The 17,725-nt window shown below is 48.3% G+C and overlaps 1 protein-coding gene across 7 annotated transcripts in view; it reads right to left on the bottom strand.

Annotated features, from left to right (window-relative positions):
* LOC144126247 (uncharacterized) overlaps positions 1 to 17,725 on the bottom strand; it is a 220,075-nt gene that overhangs the window by 3,804 nt on the left and 198,546 nt on the right. For 2 of the 7 annotated variants that reach the window (XM_077660310.1, XM_077660309.1), the window contains one exon: positions 14,119 to 14,282. The exons of 3 other annotated variants lie outside the window; for them this stretch is intronic. Coding sequence is in view for 1 of the 4 variants with exons in the window: in XM_077660306.1 (XP_077516432.1) it covers positions 5,182 to 5,318 (137 nt within the window). In the remaining 3 variants the exon portion in view is untranslated. Of the gene's footprint in view, positions 1 to 4,915; positions 5,051 to 5,181; positions 5,322 to 14,118; positions 14,283 to 17,725 lie in introns of those variants that run through there. 2 more of the 7 variants (XM_077660306.1, XM_077660308.1) reach the window with 2 other exon arrangements.

Here is a 17,725-nt window from a genome sequence, read left to right as displayed (position 1 = left end):
TTCAGGCAAAATAAAAGGACTGAGAAGAACCTAAACACAAGTAAAAATTTCCTATTGTAGCGCAGGGTAGCCAGCCGGAAGCCTTTCTGGTTAACATCCCTGCCTTTCCCCCCTCTCTGTATCCTTCCTATTGTAGCCTGCCCGAACACCACCATTTCCTCCAACAGCACGGGGTTCAAATACCCGCTGTAGACAGCAAGGCTAAGATTAATCTGTCTGATATAGCTGAAGAAACCCAAGGCATCAAGTAAGACCTTCTACGAGACCTGTGCGCCTTGTTTGGCGTAGAGCTTCAGAAGTAATTCCAATAATCCACACAGTCGAACTACACAGGTTGGAAGTTTGGATGTAACTGAAGAGACATTCGATAGTGCGGACTTGTACAGGAACTGGGAGATTGAATCTAGGAAGGTTACAACGATATGCATTACGGGTCTACACTGTTTCCTTCTTTCCGATCGCATCCAAGCTGCCGGCATACTGGCTTGGCTCAACACTCCCCTCCCCTCCCTCTATGCAATTAATATGCATGCAGCCCCCTCCCTCACTATACCAAGGAAGATAGCAATCTATAACCCCTGTTTTGGTCTGGCTTTGTATACTTCGCTAGAGGTTTGTTCTTGAGGTTCGGGGATGAGGAACAAGGTGCGCTAGCTCAATACTAATTCGTTCCCTTATCTAAGCCCGCGTGCCCTCATCTGGCTCCGCGTGCCCTCATCTGGTCCCGCGTGCCCTCATCTGGTCCCGCGTGCCCTCATCTGGTCCCGCGTGCCCTCATCTGGTCCCGCGTGCCCTCATCTGGTCCCGCGTGCCCTCATCTGGCCCCGCGTGCCCTCATCTGGTCCCGCGTGCCCTCATCTGGTCCCGCGTGCCCTCATCTGGTCCCGCGTTCCCGCATCTGGTCCCGCGTTCCCGCATCTGGTTCGGCGTGCCCTCATCTGGTTCGGCGTGCCCTCATCTGGTTCGGCGTGCCCTCATCTGGTTCGGCGTGCCCTCATCTGGCTCCGCGTGTCATTCTCAGGTCCCGCCTTCGTCGAGTGCTCCCCGTGCACCACTTTTCCATTGCGTAAGCACGCAGAACTCGGACACGCACAACAGCTCTGATTCCTTTCTTCTTTCATTCCCTCCTTTATCCCTTCCCTTACGGCGCGGTTCAGGTGTCCAACGATATATGATACAGATACTGCGCCATTTCCTTTTCCCCAAAACCAATTATTATTATTACAACAGCTCTGACGCTGCGCGGCCGATGTGGATGGCACAGATCAGGCGGCCTCAAACGAGGCCTGACAGCCGTGAGACGTGGCGCGCGCGGGAGTTACCTATGCGTGCGCTGTGTTTGTGCACGCGGTGGGCACTTTGAAATAGACATGTCTGACACATCGACAGGTGTTTGTTATATGCTGTCACAAATATAAGCATTTTAGCAAACGTGACCAACCGCGAGGACGAATTAAGCCCCAAAAAGTAGTCTTTGTTATTCTTGGCTCTGGCTGATGAGAAAAACTAGCAATTTAAATAAATAACGATTAAAACAAAGGCGGGAAGGGAGCGACATCGAACTGTCTTGTGAATAATGTGCTCATTGTTGCAGCTCTATTTTTAGGTAAAGTAAAACTACGCTCGAAGGGGAATTTGAAGGCACAAACCAGTGATAGGTTTCCGATCGTGCTTTTCAGTGTGGCGAACGTATTTGAGGTGTTAAAGATACGAAGTCTGAGCATTCACAACGTATTGCATTAGCAAGTAAGCGCCTCAAGCTTGATTTAAGCAGAGCTAAAGATTCGCGTCACCTGGTTGGCTCGATGTTAGCGCATTTCAGTTCAAGCTAGAAGCCGTCTCTCGTACTTGTGGTGCATTGGTGATTACGGAAGACATACCGTGGAATGCATCGATAAGCACAGCCTGCTAGTGATGTTGAAGGTCACAGTTTGTTGCTGGTTAATGTGGTGTCCGAAGAAGGAGCTATATTTAGCCAGTAACTGAACAAGTGTGCGTTTAGCCAGTAACATGGGTCCTTTACAAAATAGCATGGTACTCTTTCGTTTCGTCTAATGTGACGTCTTGGCGGACTGGTGACATTAGCAGTTACATCATAACGGATGAGGTACCTATGTTGCATTTTTATGTATTAATGAAGGTTGACAATTCTGCAGGCAAACGGTATACTGTACACCGAACGAACACTCTTGATGCCCTTAAGGGATAAAGCCTGACATTGAAATAGGCAGCATAAGCATTGCTGCACGCACGCCACAGCACACCAGAGCGCACAGGACTCGAGAAAAATCCGGTAGAACATTACAGAAAATTTTCCTTCTAACACCCAATAGGCCGAGAAATACAGTGCACGTTATTCGCAGATTCTACAAGCCGGCGTATAATTGCAATTAAACCAACGTCCGTGCATAAGTAAGCAGTGACAAGGGTAATCTTATTTCATTTCTTCAAATAGCGCGACATAGAACAAGTATGCTCGCAAATCTGGACAAAGCAAAGTGTGTCGAAGACAACGAAAACTGACAACCGATAGAGACAACAGCACTCCACCGCAGACCACAGAGAATGATTAAACTTGCAGTACCGCCTTGCTGAACACTATGCTGTACAACGCGGTGAAAGTGATGAGGCTTTCACAGCGAAACCATGCAGTGGATTTGAAGCATAGCAGCGCCCAATATGAAGTGCAAGGATACAGCCGTGGCACAGCTTCAGATGACGTCAGACCACTCATTCACGTATTCTCAGGGCACTAAAAATCCGACAGAGCAATGAAAATACACGAAACAGAAACTCTGTGGGGGATCCTTACTTTGTCCTATGTCTAATTTTTGATGTAAGAATATGCAAACAAGCTATATAGAGGGAACAACTATAGCCCGTCTTTGTCTTAACGGACCAAGACCAGGATTCTTGGAGAACAGTTTTAATTGAGGCAAATGTGGAATATTGTAAGGTAATGGTGCATTCTGCCGATGCGTAGCGAAACCTTTATTTTAAATTTTGTCCAACGAATTGCTAAGGCTGCCATAGAAAACTAAAAGGGAACGTTTTTGAAGACAGGAAAAAAAAAACGTTTTTGCAAAAAAAAAATGCAAACCTGCCGAGGGAAGACCTGCAGATATATTGATTGTTATGGTGGAATCTTACGATATGTGAAAAAATTGCGTTCATAAACAAGTTTCCGCTGAAAAATACGCTTGTCCAGAAATTTTGAATATGAACTTTTTGGTTATGAACTTTTTGGTTATGAACCTTTTGGGTATGAAACGTTGGGTAAAGTTAAAAGTATTGGTTGGCGTCAGTTTTCTCTCAACTATCTCAAAAACCCAACCAGACGGACTTCCGTCGAAGATGTTTTCATTCAAAACTAAGCAGGCGTCGTGAAGTTAGTGTATTCTGAAAACCCGTATCAATACGCAGGGCCAAATGAAGACCTCCGCTAGACTAAGGCAGTGGATGCTCCAACTATGTTCACCAAGACTACACATCTCTAAGCGGGAGTAACGCCAGTTACGTGTGGTTAACGTAACTGCCCAAGTTGGAGATTTCTAACGAAGGAACGGTTACAGTTAACGGGTGAGTCTTGCTGAACACCGAGACAATCACCGACGCGACCAACAGTGACGCAGAGAACTTATGGGAACGTGTGATTAGACAGCCCCCGGCATCCTTCTTGCGAAGCTGAAGGAAGCTTTGCTCCTGGTGGGGGGGGGGAATCTGGCTGCAAGGAATGCGCCGGAATCGGAAGCGATAGGGAAAAGGAGGGAACAAGATGCTGCGGAAAGACACGTGCGTTGACATTCAACTGTAGACGAATAAAAAGAAAGTCGAAGGAACGTTGAATTTTCATCGCGGCCGCCCTGCAGTCCCCGGCTACGGTAGACCGGACGAGGCTGCATTTGGACGCAGACAGACTGTGCACCACACGAGCTTGTCTTGTCACAGAAATTTTTGCCCTCCATCTTAGTAGCTAGAGACTTTTCTAAGCAGTTCGCGACTGCTCTATTTTCTTTTCTCTGCTAATATCAGTCAATACACTGGGAGACAATGCGGACAAGGCTAGTATAGATTAATTACAAATTTAGCACGGCACAAAAAGTCAGCTATTCAGGATCGGTAGCAATTGTGAGGTGAATGCTGCGTCAACAAAATCCAGTTGAAGAGGAAAAAATCAACAAAAATAACGTTGCGTGAACAACACAAAGAAAAAGGTAAACAATGTCGCAGGTCACTTCTTTAGCTCACATCTGTCCGCGAGGCTTAGAACGTAACTGCAACAACCGCTTGGTCGAGCAGAACATGATGTCGGGCTAGTTGATGCATTCGCTCAGACATATATTGAGGGTTGCGCGAAGGACAAACACGATAGTCCCAAGCCCTGCCTTGCGTTTGTGTCTTTCGCGCAATCCTCTAAATCTGAACCGTTCTCTGTAAGTGAGAGTCGACGCGACCGGCGTGACAGACCTTTAGCCTGAGTCCGGTTCCTAGCTGAGCGCTCAAACTTGTTGCCATCTGAAGGTTCGCTCGGGTACACGTGCCTCGAAGCCAGAGTTATTTTTGTCGTTTGTATAGTTCTTAAATCTCAATCTTTGGTTGACATGAGTCAACTATTCAGATCCGAAAAAGGCACTGCTTGAAAAGCGCTACTGACTCATCATTATAAATGGCAGCGTACAGATGCAAGAACAACCCAAGTGAACAAAGATGAAACATGAGGCGTTTTGCTAAAAAGATGAAGTTCCAAAAGCGACATTTGCGACTATTATTATTATTATTTTCGCTGATCACCTTTTTGAAATTTTTTTGTGCGCAGCTTCAGAAAAAAAGTAATGGCAATCTGAATCCTACTGTAAAAAAAACCGAGAAGTTTGATCACCAGCGCAATCCGAAGTGATTAGTACGATTCACTCACCATATATCTGGCACCGTTAAACACGTTTCACCTTAAACTCGTCGTCATCTCACTTTAACTCCACAGTGAAGCACACACAAGAAGAACACGTTCAGAACTGCGCTAACAAAACCGATGAACGCTGCAAAATCTAAGCTCATTCATTGAGCGACGCTCCTGTCTGCAAAACGCTCTCGACAAAGCACAACGCTTCTCTGCCGTCGACGATGGGTCGACGCAGCCAGAGTGCGAAGGGTCGCAATGGAAGGAGTTCGTAATGACCGAACCTCGATGCATTGCATCCGCTGCGGATCCACTGCCATGCCGGCATTCCACGAATATCAAAGAGCGTGCCGGTTAGGGCCGCCTGGGAGCACCAATAAAATAGAAGCAAAGGATGAGAAGCGCAGTGTGTGGCGGGCATAACGGACACGCAAAAGCCACGTGCACCGCGGATGCCGCCTGCGCATCGCCTCGGAACGGAAATCGCGCCCTCTCCCGCCATATCCGGGAAATCACGTGATCGATACGGTGCATTAACTGCGCGCGCTGCGGTAGATCGCGTCGCTTGCATTTGCGTGTGTTGTGCTTCCTCCGCATGCTCTGCGGTTGCACCTGGTGACAACGGCATTGACGGGCGAGGGGGTTTATGGCGAATGTGGCCAACAAAGGTATGGCATCAATGTCAACAGAGGGGGAGGAGGGAAGCAACATGCAGTTGCGGGGAGAGAAGACAATGTAACTACTACACGGCTTACGTAGATGTCATACTAAGCAGTCACAACTAGATCGGGGTGACACGGAATGACGTCACCAGTGGAAACGTCCTACAAACTCTGCGCGGAAAGCGATCAGATCAGAGAGTCCATGGGGCCGATGAACGGCTGAACCGCCCATTAACAACACGGTAAATAGTCGGCGCTTCCTCCGGCGTCATCGTTAAAAGACCTATAAAGGCCCCTCTCATTCTTTGCCAGATAGGCGCATTTGAGGTTGCTGCTACATACGAGACTGTTAGACGTTGTGTGCATAATGTACAAGCACCGACGTCGCCAAGGGTAGGCGAGCGGCAGCCGCCAACCTCCGAAATTTTCCGGACCACAAAAAAAAATTGCTGCTTCCTTCAGACCCCTACGAAGGGGACGCGCTACCTGATAATGCAACCCACGACACTTCGCTGCATATAAAGCTTGAATTAACCCCCCGCCCCCAATACCTTGGCGCCGTCCTGGGTAAAAGCATGAGCTCTAGGTTATAATTTATAAACCTAATATTTATTACTATGCGATGCTATGAACTTGATTTCAAACAATTTTTAAGTAATCAGATTTAAGTATTCTGTTTATGCAACTGGCCATCGGAGACCCTTACGAAGAGAATGCTACCTGATAACGTAATCCAGGCCCTTTCGCTGTATGTGATGCTGCCTCTGCCGCATTACTGACGACTTTATTTGTTCGGTCTTTATGAAGAGTTAATGCCATAGACGCAGAATTTGGAGGGGGGCTTAACGCGAGGGAAACAAGGACACAGTACGAGTGCTCGCCCTGTGTCCCATTCATGTTGTTTCTCACCCCCTGAGCCCCTACAAATCGTGCCTTACCAACCAGCCCAAACTTCCGCTTTGCCCATAGACGTAGCATCCCTGCTTGAAATTTTAGTCTCACCCCTCCTTTCTGTCACCACAATGCGAGCAACGTGGCGCCGTCCCTGGGTAAAGCCACTAGCTCTATATCATAAACCTAACCTAAGTATTGTTACTGTGCGTTGCTCTTCTATCCATGAGCTTAATTTCGAAATTTTTAAATAATCCGAGTTAATTATTCTTGCCTCTGTTTATGAATTTTTTTTTGCCGTATAGCCTCGAACATTGGCTGCTCTGATTGGTTGGCGAAGGAGCGCCCACCTTCCAGTGTGCAAAAAGGGACGAGAAGACAGGGAAAGACGCGAAGACGATGAAATTCAAATATTAACTACAGATAACTCAGCTTCTACAAAGCGCATTTAAAAAATCCTTGCTGGACACTATTCGTGAAGCGGCGAGCTTCGATATCCCAGGCATGCCGCAACTTTATTAGGCCCCCTTCACAGCCCCTTTAAGTTCGTTGTATTACTGTCGTGGATATTCTTAGTTCAAACGAAGATGTACGAACACTCGGTTCTGTGTGAACGGGAAAAGTCGTATTCGTCACTTATTTAATTCAATGAAATCCTTCAGTACTGTCACGGAACAAAAGGAGAGGCTCCGTTCATAATCAGTATCCACCTGAGAACATCAGGTGATGTTAAGGTGTTATTCCTCCCTCACCCGCAACAAAAAAGAAATAAATGTAGCAGTGATTCATAAGGACAACAGTGATTAATGGTTAGTGATTTCCATTTTTTGCACCAAATCAAAGTTACAATGATTGTTTTTAAAAAAAATTGCGAGACACTAGAGCTCGGACTTAGGAGTGAAGCGCGACAGCGCCCGCTTTTTATGCCATTTATATGACTGCATCCCTCCACACTGCTCTTATAGAGGCCCCCGTGCGCAATGAAACCGCTTCCTCAAATACGAACAATGACGTCACACTCACAGCGTTCCTGGTGGCCTCCGCGACTAGTGGGGAGCTTCCGTTCTCTCAAGTTGCGCAAGGCCTCCGCCGCTGGTGCTACTGGGATTTTTCAGGCACTAACGACGCGGCGGAGCCGCGGAAACCTCAGACAATACTTAGGCTCTGGCGACGCCGACGACGGCTACTCCGCTTCACGAGTTCATTAACACTCTCGCGTTCACAGGCTTTGAAAGCGTGGCTGCAGACGGCACGCCAGTTGGTTGGTTGTGAAACTTTATTTCCAGCGGACATAGAGGAGCGACACGAAGTCGCCCCCCGCTTAAACGGCGGCCGCTATCCCTTGGGCAGCGGCGGCGTCTTCAGACAGCTGGAGGAGCTTGATCTGTATCCCCGGGTCGGGGCTGAGCAATAGAGCCTCCCAATGAGCAGAGTCGGTAATGAAGTGACTCGCGGGTAGGGACTGCGGGCAGTTCCAGATCATATGATTTAGATCGGCTTTCGCATCACAATTTTTGCATTTGTTTGAGTAGAGTCCTTCCGAATAGAAGCTACACAATTGGGGATTTGGATAGGTGTTAGTTTGAAGTTTACGCCAGGCTTTGGCCTGTGGCTTGGAGAGCGTTTTATCTGCTGGCGGGAATCTGAGTCTTGCAAGCCTGTAGTGCTGCAGGATTTCTCTGTAAGAAAACAACCTGTCCTTGCCAGAGTATAGGGCGGGTGGGCTGCACGACCCAGCTCGGCGGGACAGTTCTCGAGCTAGGTTATGAGCCGCCTCATTACCAGCAAGGGAAGCATGAGCAGGCGTCCAGATTAGGCGAATGCGCCGCGTGGGCTGATACTTTAGCAGAATCCGTGCTGCTTGTGGGGAGATTCTTCCAAACGTGTAGTTACGTATAGCCAATTTTGAGTCGCTGACGATGGTTTCTGCCGAGGATCCCACAATGGCTAGAGCGATGGCTGTTTCTTCTCCAACATGTGTGTGCTGAGTGCGTATAGTGCCCCCAGTTATGAGTGAACCACGTTCTGTGGTGACCACAGCTACCATCTTGTCAGCCGAAGAATCTGCCGCATCTACATATACCACAGAGGTATCATTAATAAAGCGTTTGCCTAATGATTTGGCTCTCTCTGTACGACGTTCAGCGTGGAAATCTGGGTGCATGTTCCGAGGTAGTGGAGGAATGACCAGAAGCTGGCGTATATGTTTGGGAAGGTCAGTTGTGGGTCCGCCTTGTCGTTCGTATGTTATGCCTAGTGTGGACAGAATGTGTCTGCCAGTTGGTGTGGCCGATAGTCGTTCGTACTGCGAGACGGTTACCGCTTCAATAATCTCGCTTAGGGTGTTATGAAGACCGAGACCTAACACTTTCTCAGTCGCTGTGTGCATGGGTAGCCCAACTGCCTGTTTGACGCATTTTCTGATTATGGCCTCCACTTTTTCTTTTTCAGCTGACTTGAGATGTAGGTAAGGGCATACGTAAGCTATGCGGCTTATCACAAAGGCTTGTACTAAACGGAGAGTATTGCTTTCCTTCAAGCCCGAGTGGCGGTTACTAATGCGGCGAATGAGTCGCATAATTTGCTGCGAGGTTCCCTGAAGCTTCCGAATTACGTCACCATTGAAGCCGTGTTCTTGTAGAATTAGGCCCAAGATTTTAATTTTGGGCACTCGAGGAATGGGGACTCCGCGAATACTGAGTTCGATGGCCGGTGGGGTCTGCGCAAGGGATCTGATGTTGCGGAATATGAGAAATTCAGATTTGGCTGGAGAGCACCGCAGCCCCCTAGGGTCTACATAGTTCCCCACGATATCTATTGCATGCTGTAGTCTCTCCTCGATTTCGACATCATTGCCCTCGGCGGTCCACAAGGTGATATCGTCAGCATAGAGGCTGTGGTGGAGTTGCGGAACCTGCGCTAATTGGTGTGGAAGTTTCAACATTGCAACGTTGAAGAGAAATGGTGATAGGACCGATCCCTGCGGGGTGCCCTTGTTGCCGAGGGGGAAGTCATGCGAGTGGAGACCTCCTACTTGAAAATGCGCCTTTCTACCTGAGAGAAAGTCGCGGATATAGTTGAAGGTGTGGGCTCCCACCCCGAGTTCATGCAGGTTCTCCAAGATCGCATCATGTCTGACATTGTCAAAGGCCTTTTCCAGGTCAAGTCCAAGAATTATTCTGGTGTCCCGGGCACGCCAGTGATGAAACGGTGCACTTGGACGAGCGCCCGGCTGCGCTTAACCACGTGCGTTCCAGTTGCGCAAGGCATGGATGAAAAGGTGCGAGCGTAGCTGCGTCGTGCCTCCTTTCGCAACGCAAATCCTCGTGGCTGCAATAAGTCCCACTGCGCAAACAGGGGGCTTCAATGCAGCACGGCAGCTGCGCACACAGAGCAAATGCACTTGCTCGCGCCAAGAGCTGACAGTTGGCTGAACCTTCTGCAAGGTCGCTTGGGGGACCGCTCAGAAACTAAAGTCACTGGATACTACAAACAAAGCGTGTGTGCTCTGTGAACACGACGGTGATCGATGGGCAAGGGACGTAATAACCTTTCGGTAAACCTGTTGGGGCTTCAAGCATGAGTAATCAAGTGCAGTTAGCATCTTCCTCTTCTTAGAGAATTCTAAATGAGCAGTTATGAAAAAAATTACTGGGCGACCAGAGTAGTTAGACTAATCCTCAGTGACTACTTTGATAGTTTTACTTTAAGGCGCGGTTTCGATTTCGCCCCCACTATTTCGATCCGCTGTTGTGTGATCTAGTGGGCGGAGGCCTTATTGAGGAAGGAGGGTTGGGAGTGGGTGACGCTTCTGTAGGATGGAGTTGAGTGTGGGAGAGCACTTCTGGAGGTTGAAAGTGGAAGGGGGTGGGTGGGTCGGTGTATCGAGGGTGGCTGTGAGTAGATGGGCAGCCCCCTAGTTAGAGAGGTGCAGTGGTGAGATGGGTGGAGCTTCCAGAGGGTGGAGGCTCCTCACTTGGCAGGAGGCTTTACTTCATTAGGCGCCAAATTTACAGGGTGAGGTTGGGAGGGGGGGGGGGGGGGTTACAGCAACACTGCTTTTTCACTATAACCGTAAAAATCATAACCCTACAGTCCTGGGGTAAGGAAATACCAGAGGACGACCCTGAATAACATGGTGTCCTTGTTTGGGTGCTGATCTACTTTTGCATATACATGCCCTCTATGTACCCCCCCCCCCCCCCCTTTTATCCTGCAATAATGCACTCTGGACGCTGCAGGTAAAGATAAACAAATACCGAAGAAATGAAAATGAGCGTAGTGTAAACAGGACGCAAAAAAAAAAGAGCGCACTTGTCTGCGTTTTCATACGTAAATGGGAACGACAAGAATAGTCTATCAACCGATCGAACAAAGAGTCGTGACTATTCGAGTTGAAAACATTCCACGTCTGGTCCTAAACTTCAACCACACCACCGTATCGAATTTCGAGAGCTGTAAAAAAAACTAAGAGGGGGTAGGATGCGATGTCAATAGTCACTTGAGTGGCACCTCCACTGCTCTGGCGAGCTAGGTTGAGGTTTTGGCGTCGTGAAAGTGTTTTTGATGGTGGACACCGCTTGAAGTTATGTCCTGAGATAAAGGCGTCCTGGCTGAACTGCCATTACTGCATCGTTAGCAGCTTAACATTCTAACCCCTGCAGAAGACTGTTCAACATTAGTTTCACCCGTACGAATAGCCTACACCAATATATGAACTCGATATCAAGCATAGCCATGAGCTCTGTGTGCAGCTCTTTAGTGCAACAGACGAGAAGAATTTCTCCGCAGCCGCGGTAGCATGTCATAGTTGAGACCTAGCATGTCATACAAAAACTACTACGCCGCAGCTGGGAACTCCCGCGCTCAGGTACCTGGTGGCTCACGACAACGTTATCCACAAGGGCAGAAGAAATGTCGCTCTGGAGAATGTGCGACCAGCCGTTACGTCATCCCAGCTGGAATGGATCATGAAGATTACTACTGCGGATAGTCAGGCCATAAATTATTTTACTCGCTCATCTCTTTATAGTATCTCAAAAAGAATTTTTTTCGTAGCGCAGAAAAATAACTCGAAATACAGCGATGAAAACTTCCGAAGGTCAAGTCAAGGGTGGGATTCCTTGCCCGTTGACTGACGTAAGTATATGTTTGAAACATTGCGTCCGCACACGCATGACAGTTAATTATCCCCGCCTGTTACGTGTGTTTACCCTGCCTTCGGGAACACAAACACGCAGCTGGCTTCCGCTTACGGCTACGAATTTATTTAATTCCGCAGTCTTGATGAAGACGGGGGACAGTTCTGGAGGAGACCCATCGAAGTCAGATTACTGCAGTCGAAAAGAACAGGCAGTGCTTTAAGTCCTTGGAACGTGAAATGCACGAAAACGACGCAAACCAGGCGCCCCTCAGTTTCGCACTTCTTATAGAGCCATAAAGAAAATGGTCAGTTCTAGTTAGCCAGAAATTGACGAATTTGAAACATTGGTTGAAAAGCAATTCGGACGTTTAAATTCGAACCGACGCGATACCAGTTAAGCAAAGGGTTTACTGCATGATGAAAACAAAAAACAGGTTTAATCTTTCGAACCCGCACGTTGCTTACACTGAACGGGCACCCTAAATAGGATTCGGGAAGGGAAATGCATATTCATCCAGCTGGTTCATCGTTCTCAAGGCTGGCACATCTAACGAACTCAAAAGGAACGGCGCCGACCTCGCACCGCATCCTACCATTAGAAAGACAATCCCGGTGTGCCCAACGTGGGACCGCCTTATGCTGACCGAGCTGTTCCGTCTCGAAACATTGCGTGATGGATCGACGTGCAGGGTCATCTCGGTCTTCCAAGACTTTCACTCGGAGTGATACACAGCACCGAGAGTCAAATTGCTCAAAATTGCTAAGCATTACACATAAACTAATGTTGCACATGATGATAGCCCCAAGCGCTATCACCATGCGCACCGAACAGCTAGTGCCGCTGGCAATATACGTGGTGTACTTGGCGGAGAAAAAAACTGACTACAGCGATACGATAAAGACGCATCTGATGAAGTAAGCGGGCGATTTCTGTCAATGTCTAGTTATTTTATGCCGAGTTCTAAATTGAAAATTGCGGAGTTTAATGTCCCGAAGCTAAACGTGGGTTCTGCGGGACACCGTAGTGGAGGGCTCCTGATTAATTAAATTTAGACCACGTGGTGTTATTCAACGAGCACCGACATCGCACAGCATACCGGAGCTTTTTGTGTTTTGTCTCCGTCAAAACGAGACCGTAGCGGTCGGGATCGAACCCGGCTCCTCTCGCTCAGTAGCGCAGCGCTCTTAACCACTGCGCCACCGCAGCGGGTTACGACCAGTTCTACCCAGGATTGAAAAATAAGCTGTAATCTTCAGTTCTTTCCCGTTCCGAAGCTGTACACGATTCATTCGGCTCATCGCTTGCTGTGTTTTGAACGCTTTTTTTTTCATCTGTTTTCCCTTTTTTATTTTGAGCGTTTACCTCCTTTTCGTTTATTTCTTTAAAGGCTTTAAGCACGGCAAAGCTGGCGTAAGTTATTTCTCTTTTTAGGTTATACATTTTTTTATCTCCCTTCCGAGAGGGCTAATAAAGGACAAAAAATGGTCTGAGGTGACTTAAAGTGAATCCATGCGCATAAAGCGGTCCCCTCAGAATCCTGCTATTGCGCCTCTTCGCAGTAAATGCGAAACTAATTGCGAACGAAGCTGCGGAGTACAGCGAAATAATGAAGCAATAAAAATGGTAACAACAACCGACTTTTTTTCACTTCGCGCATAAACATGTGTGGAGCCAGCGAGGCTGCTCTTTCTATGGGTGCATTTAATGAGCCTGCAGCCGCCGCAGCTGCCTCGACCGCCACGCCGGTGGTGATGGTTTTGCAATAAATGAGGTCGCGGTCGCTTAGCCAGCAACCTCCGCAAAGCGTTTCGGCACCACGGCACAGAGCGCGAAGTTAAACATAGCAACAGAAAGCAAGAACACGCAGCCAGCCACCTGGCATGGACACTCTGCTATTGGCGATATCCAGCTTCTCTGGCACAGCAAGAGATGCGGCGTTTTTATGTACCCAGTAAGGGCAGTAAATTGCCGCAGATGGCCAGCTGCATGCGGAAAGAGCCACCGCTTTCCTCCTTGGAGCTCAGTGAACACGGCAACAGGACCGTTCTTCGCAGGTGTAAGAGCAATGCTTTATGGAGACAACGTAAACACCAAAGACTAACTCTCGAAAGGTGCAGATTAACAATGTCATGCCGCTTGTTTTATACACTTGTAAGAGCGAGTGCAGTTTTTTCAGTATCTTGTATGTGTGTATGCAGGGTTTCTATAAAATTCCTGCGTCATTTAACGTGAAGCTAAATTAATCACCAGTCCATGTCCAGTAGAACCTCTTGCAGAGCTCGCGCAAATACAAATACTTAAGACGGCGACAAAGAACGCCGTTAACCCCTGTCCCAAGAGCGCACCGGGAGCTCCACGGCACTACTCTGTTTAGGTTCCGGTTTCTACCATTGCAAAGTGCCCTAGGAACTTTTCATGAGAGATGTATGCCCCTTCCAGCTTTGACTTTGTCCTCTCAAGAGTAGCAAGGCTGAAACAAAGCATTTTTTTTTTGGCGCAAGAGACATTCAGGCACAAGTCTTACCTAAAAGTTCTTTCAAACTGCAGCCAAGGAGTAAACACGGTGCTCTTCAATTATAGAGGCTATGCACTCGCAGGTTATCCGATCTTGCGACACCGCCGGAAAAGACTGCTTGTCGACTTCAGCGCCGGTCTTTTCGGTGTCAAGCATACAAGCAGGAAGGTTCTCTGAAATGAGTTCACGGCGAAGCTGCACGAAACTGCTTTTACTGCCCCGCGTGACCACGTAACCGCGCGCCCATATCTTATCTTTATATCTGGGGAACCGTCACACCACTCGTGCCTGGCGGAAAAAGCTCGAAGCATTCAACCGCGCAGGGTTCCATAGCGCATATGCTGAAGAATATATCGCGGAATACTTTCTTGTATCAAAAATGCTGTAGGGGCTTCGCTCAAGCAAATGAGTTGAAGTGAAAGACAGTGAGGGGAAGCAGCTTATTCTACGAGCCACACTAGCACCCCACAGTTTATTTCTCAAGGTCATCACAATCGAGAACGCGCTGCTCTGTGAGCTTGACGACCAATAGGAGATCAGCATCTCAACTCCTCTTGTCTAGAAAATAATTTCCGGAAAAGAATGCTATTTTCTAGAATTTCCTGCGATCATTCTACTTTCAGTACGGAGGGTACGCGCAGAACCAACTTATCCCAACGTTAACAAAGAAGGGCATGGTTCGACTTTATGGGCGCCTCAAGTATAATAAAGTTAGAGGCATAAAAACACACAAAATAGAAACAGGTCGTTTTCAGTCCTCCCGTTAACGGTCATCCACCTGCTCTACTTTTACGCTGCACCACGCGGTGTCATGACTGCGCACGCCTGTAAATTTGAGTAACTATAAAATATGTATACGAGTTTTGGTCACTGTTCCTTTAGGAACCCACGTTCTGGATAACCAAGCCGGCATTTTACAGTTACCAACACTACAGCCAACATCAACACCACCGCCAACGTCGCCATCACCATCACCACCAACGTCACCACAACCAATGTCGCCACCACCAGCATTACCACCACCACCACCAAGTCCAGAGGCCGGAGTACATACAGCGGGCCGTTTTGAGACCCGGCTGACGGAAATGAACACGTATATATTAAACACTGAGTATACAGCACACGTTGAAAGGTATCGCTGCAGGAGGAATGTATATATAAAAATGTTAACTGGTATTTTTTTTTCTCTGTTTCAGCCTCTGTTTCGGACACGAATTTATTCAAGCGTCATATTTTCAAGCGGGTCGATGTAGTGTTGACGATGTCTGTCTGCTCAGCGCATAAATCTGGAACAGCGGCAGACGAATTTCACCAAACGCCAGTAGCAAATACCTTCGCGAAGACTGGATTGCTTTTCAGAGTTCAACGAAAGCGGGAGGTCAAGGAGCGAACAGGGAAGAGACGTCGCACTTTATACTCTAGCAAATGCAACGAGATTCCAACAGAGACAAGCGGCTGCAGTTCGCAGCCTGTCGATGCTGTTTTGACGACTGCACTTAAAACACTGACCGATAAACAGGAGCGCTTCGAAACTGACATGAGAGGCAGAGTGCATTCGTAGAGTCGATGAATAAGAGGAAGGATCGCCTGTCCAAAACAGCACGCGTTAGCGCAAGCCAATGAAACGAAATGGTTACCATAGCCATGGCATCAAGCGTGTTTCACATGCAAGCGAAAATGCCAGCGAATCCTGTCGCCGCGACGTCTTGGAAAAATAATGCATGAACATTGCCCATGTTGATGGTTGCAAACCACCGGAACCAACCGTGAGCTCGTATTCTTTGCCAGCAACACTGGGATTCGCAGCGGCAGTAAACGCTCTGGAGCGACGCATGCGAAACGGAACCTCGCGAAAAGCATCGCTGCGCCGAGCCGCTGGTCGCTCAGTTCGCTGATCGCTTGCATGTGAACCGCCCTTCACACATGCGTACTTCGCGACAGGGCAAAATCTCATTACCTGTCTCGCCGCTAACATGCATGCGGCCGAGCTGGCGTAATTCTGTATATGTGCAGCAACCACGACTGCGTAAAGCATAGCGCATCGATTTATTTTCAGCCTTTTCTCAACAAAAAAAAAACTGTGAAACGAACAGGCGAACTCCGCTAACACATTCGCAAAGTCCAGTCAGTACATTAAACACGATATTTTCGAGAGCGTGGCTTGCAGTAGTCTGCGCCGTGGGGGAATGTGCATGCTTTGGGCGACGCTAAAGAAATAAGAGCAGCTCAAGCAGTTCCAGGGTTTATTTCGAACACAGCGTAAAGAACACTAAAGGCCGCGCTCTCGGAATATTCTTTTATTCGCTGGCGGCAGTACTTCTGCAATGCTCTCACTTGGAGCTCCAGGATAGTTCCATGGATAACTGCTGTGATAATGGCATGTACACTTCCACGCATACTGCAGTGAACAGGGAAGTGAATATTGATGATAACGATGACGACGACAAAATTTATGGCGCATGGGCATATGTGGCCAAACAGTGCCATGCCACAAAGGGTTTTTGCCTACTAAAGGTGGGCTCAAAGACCAGATTTGAAAGCAATTAGCCCTAAAGAAGACGATCATCAGGCCAGAGAAAAGTTTGTACCTAGTGTATCACTGATGGCTACCCAGCGGCTCTGGGGATCGAACTCCGCAACTCTCGCATACGAGGCGGAAGTTCAGGGCAGTGAACATTTCACGCGGAGACTGTTGCGGGAACCGTTACGAATAAATAGCCTTGCACTTCTGCGAAGTACTGCAGTTGAGACGAGACAATCGCACATCTCCTGTGCGAGTGCCCTGCTTTGGCGACAAAGACGTACGCTGCGTTGTTCCCTGGACCGCCTCGATACTCGCCCTTTAACAGAGGGTAAGATCCTGGGGCCGTGGTCACCGCAATCGACGGCTCTCAAGGCCTACAAGGCACTTTTTTTGCTTCCTGACAGCGACTGGCTTTAGTGACAAATTGTGATTGGGCTCTTCGCCCCCTCTCTCTCTCGCTTCTCAATCCCTTCATCCCTCCTCCCCAGTGCAGGGTAGCCACACCAGAACACTCTTCTGGTTAACATCCCAGCCTTCCCTTTTCCTCTTGATCTCCTCTTGCAGCTCTGCTTACGGTTGCAGTTTCTAAGATCAAATCGCAGCCATGATGGGCCTTCATTAGTCACAGTGACTAATGGCGCCCAAAGAGCCTTGTTGCCAGACGTTAGCCTCCCAGTGAGCGCGACGGCGTTCGAGAAAGTGGATGATTGACAACAGCTATATGCAAGAGAATATGTATCATGAAAATGCTGCTTTTGTCCGCCATCCTGTCCGCATGCGGTGCTAAATGCAAGCCGGAGGCACTGTCGCCGTGTCCTATAGATCGCAAATGACACGCTTTCCGACAGGCGAATTAATGTCAGCGATCTAGACCTAAGCATTTCTCGAGTAGCCTGTCATATCATCGTCAGACCCCGCGTACATTATAATGCACATTTGTTGTTTTTTGTTTGTTTTTTTGCGGAAATGTTATAGAACGCATCGCTCCCGTAGCCAAATGCCACTGGAAATCGGAGAGCACTCAGTGTGCCCTAACGTAGTTAGCTTTTCAACAAGTGTGAAACATAGGGACCGTCTGAGCAGCCTCCGAAG

The sequence above is a fragment of the Amblyomma americanum genome, chromosome 3 (assembly GCF_052857255.1).
Source record: "Amblyomma americanum isolate KBUSLIRL-KWMA chromosome 3, ASM5285725v1, whole genome shotgun sequence".
NCBI classification, from domain to species: domain Eukaryota; kingdom Metazoa; phylum Arthropoda; class Arachnida; order Ixodida; family Ixodidae; genus Amblyomma; species Amblyomma americanum.
This window is presented reverse-complemented; position numbering and strand designations above follow the sequence as displayed.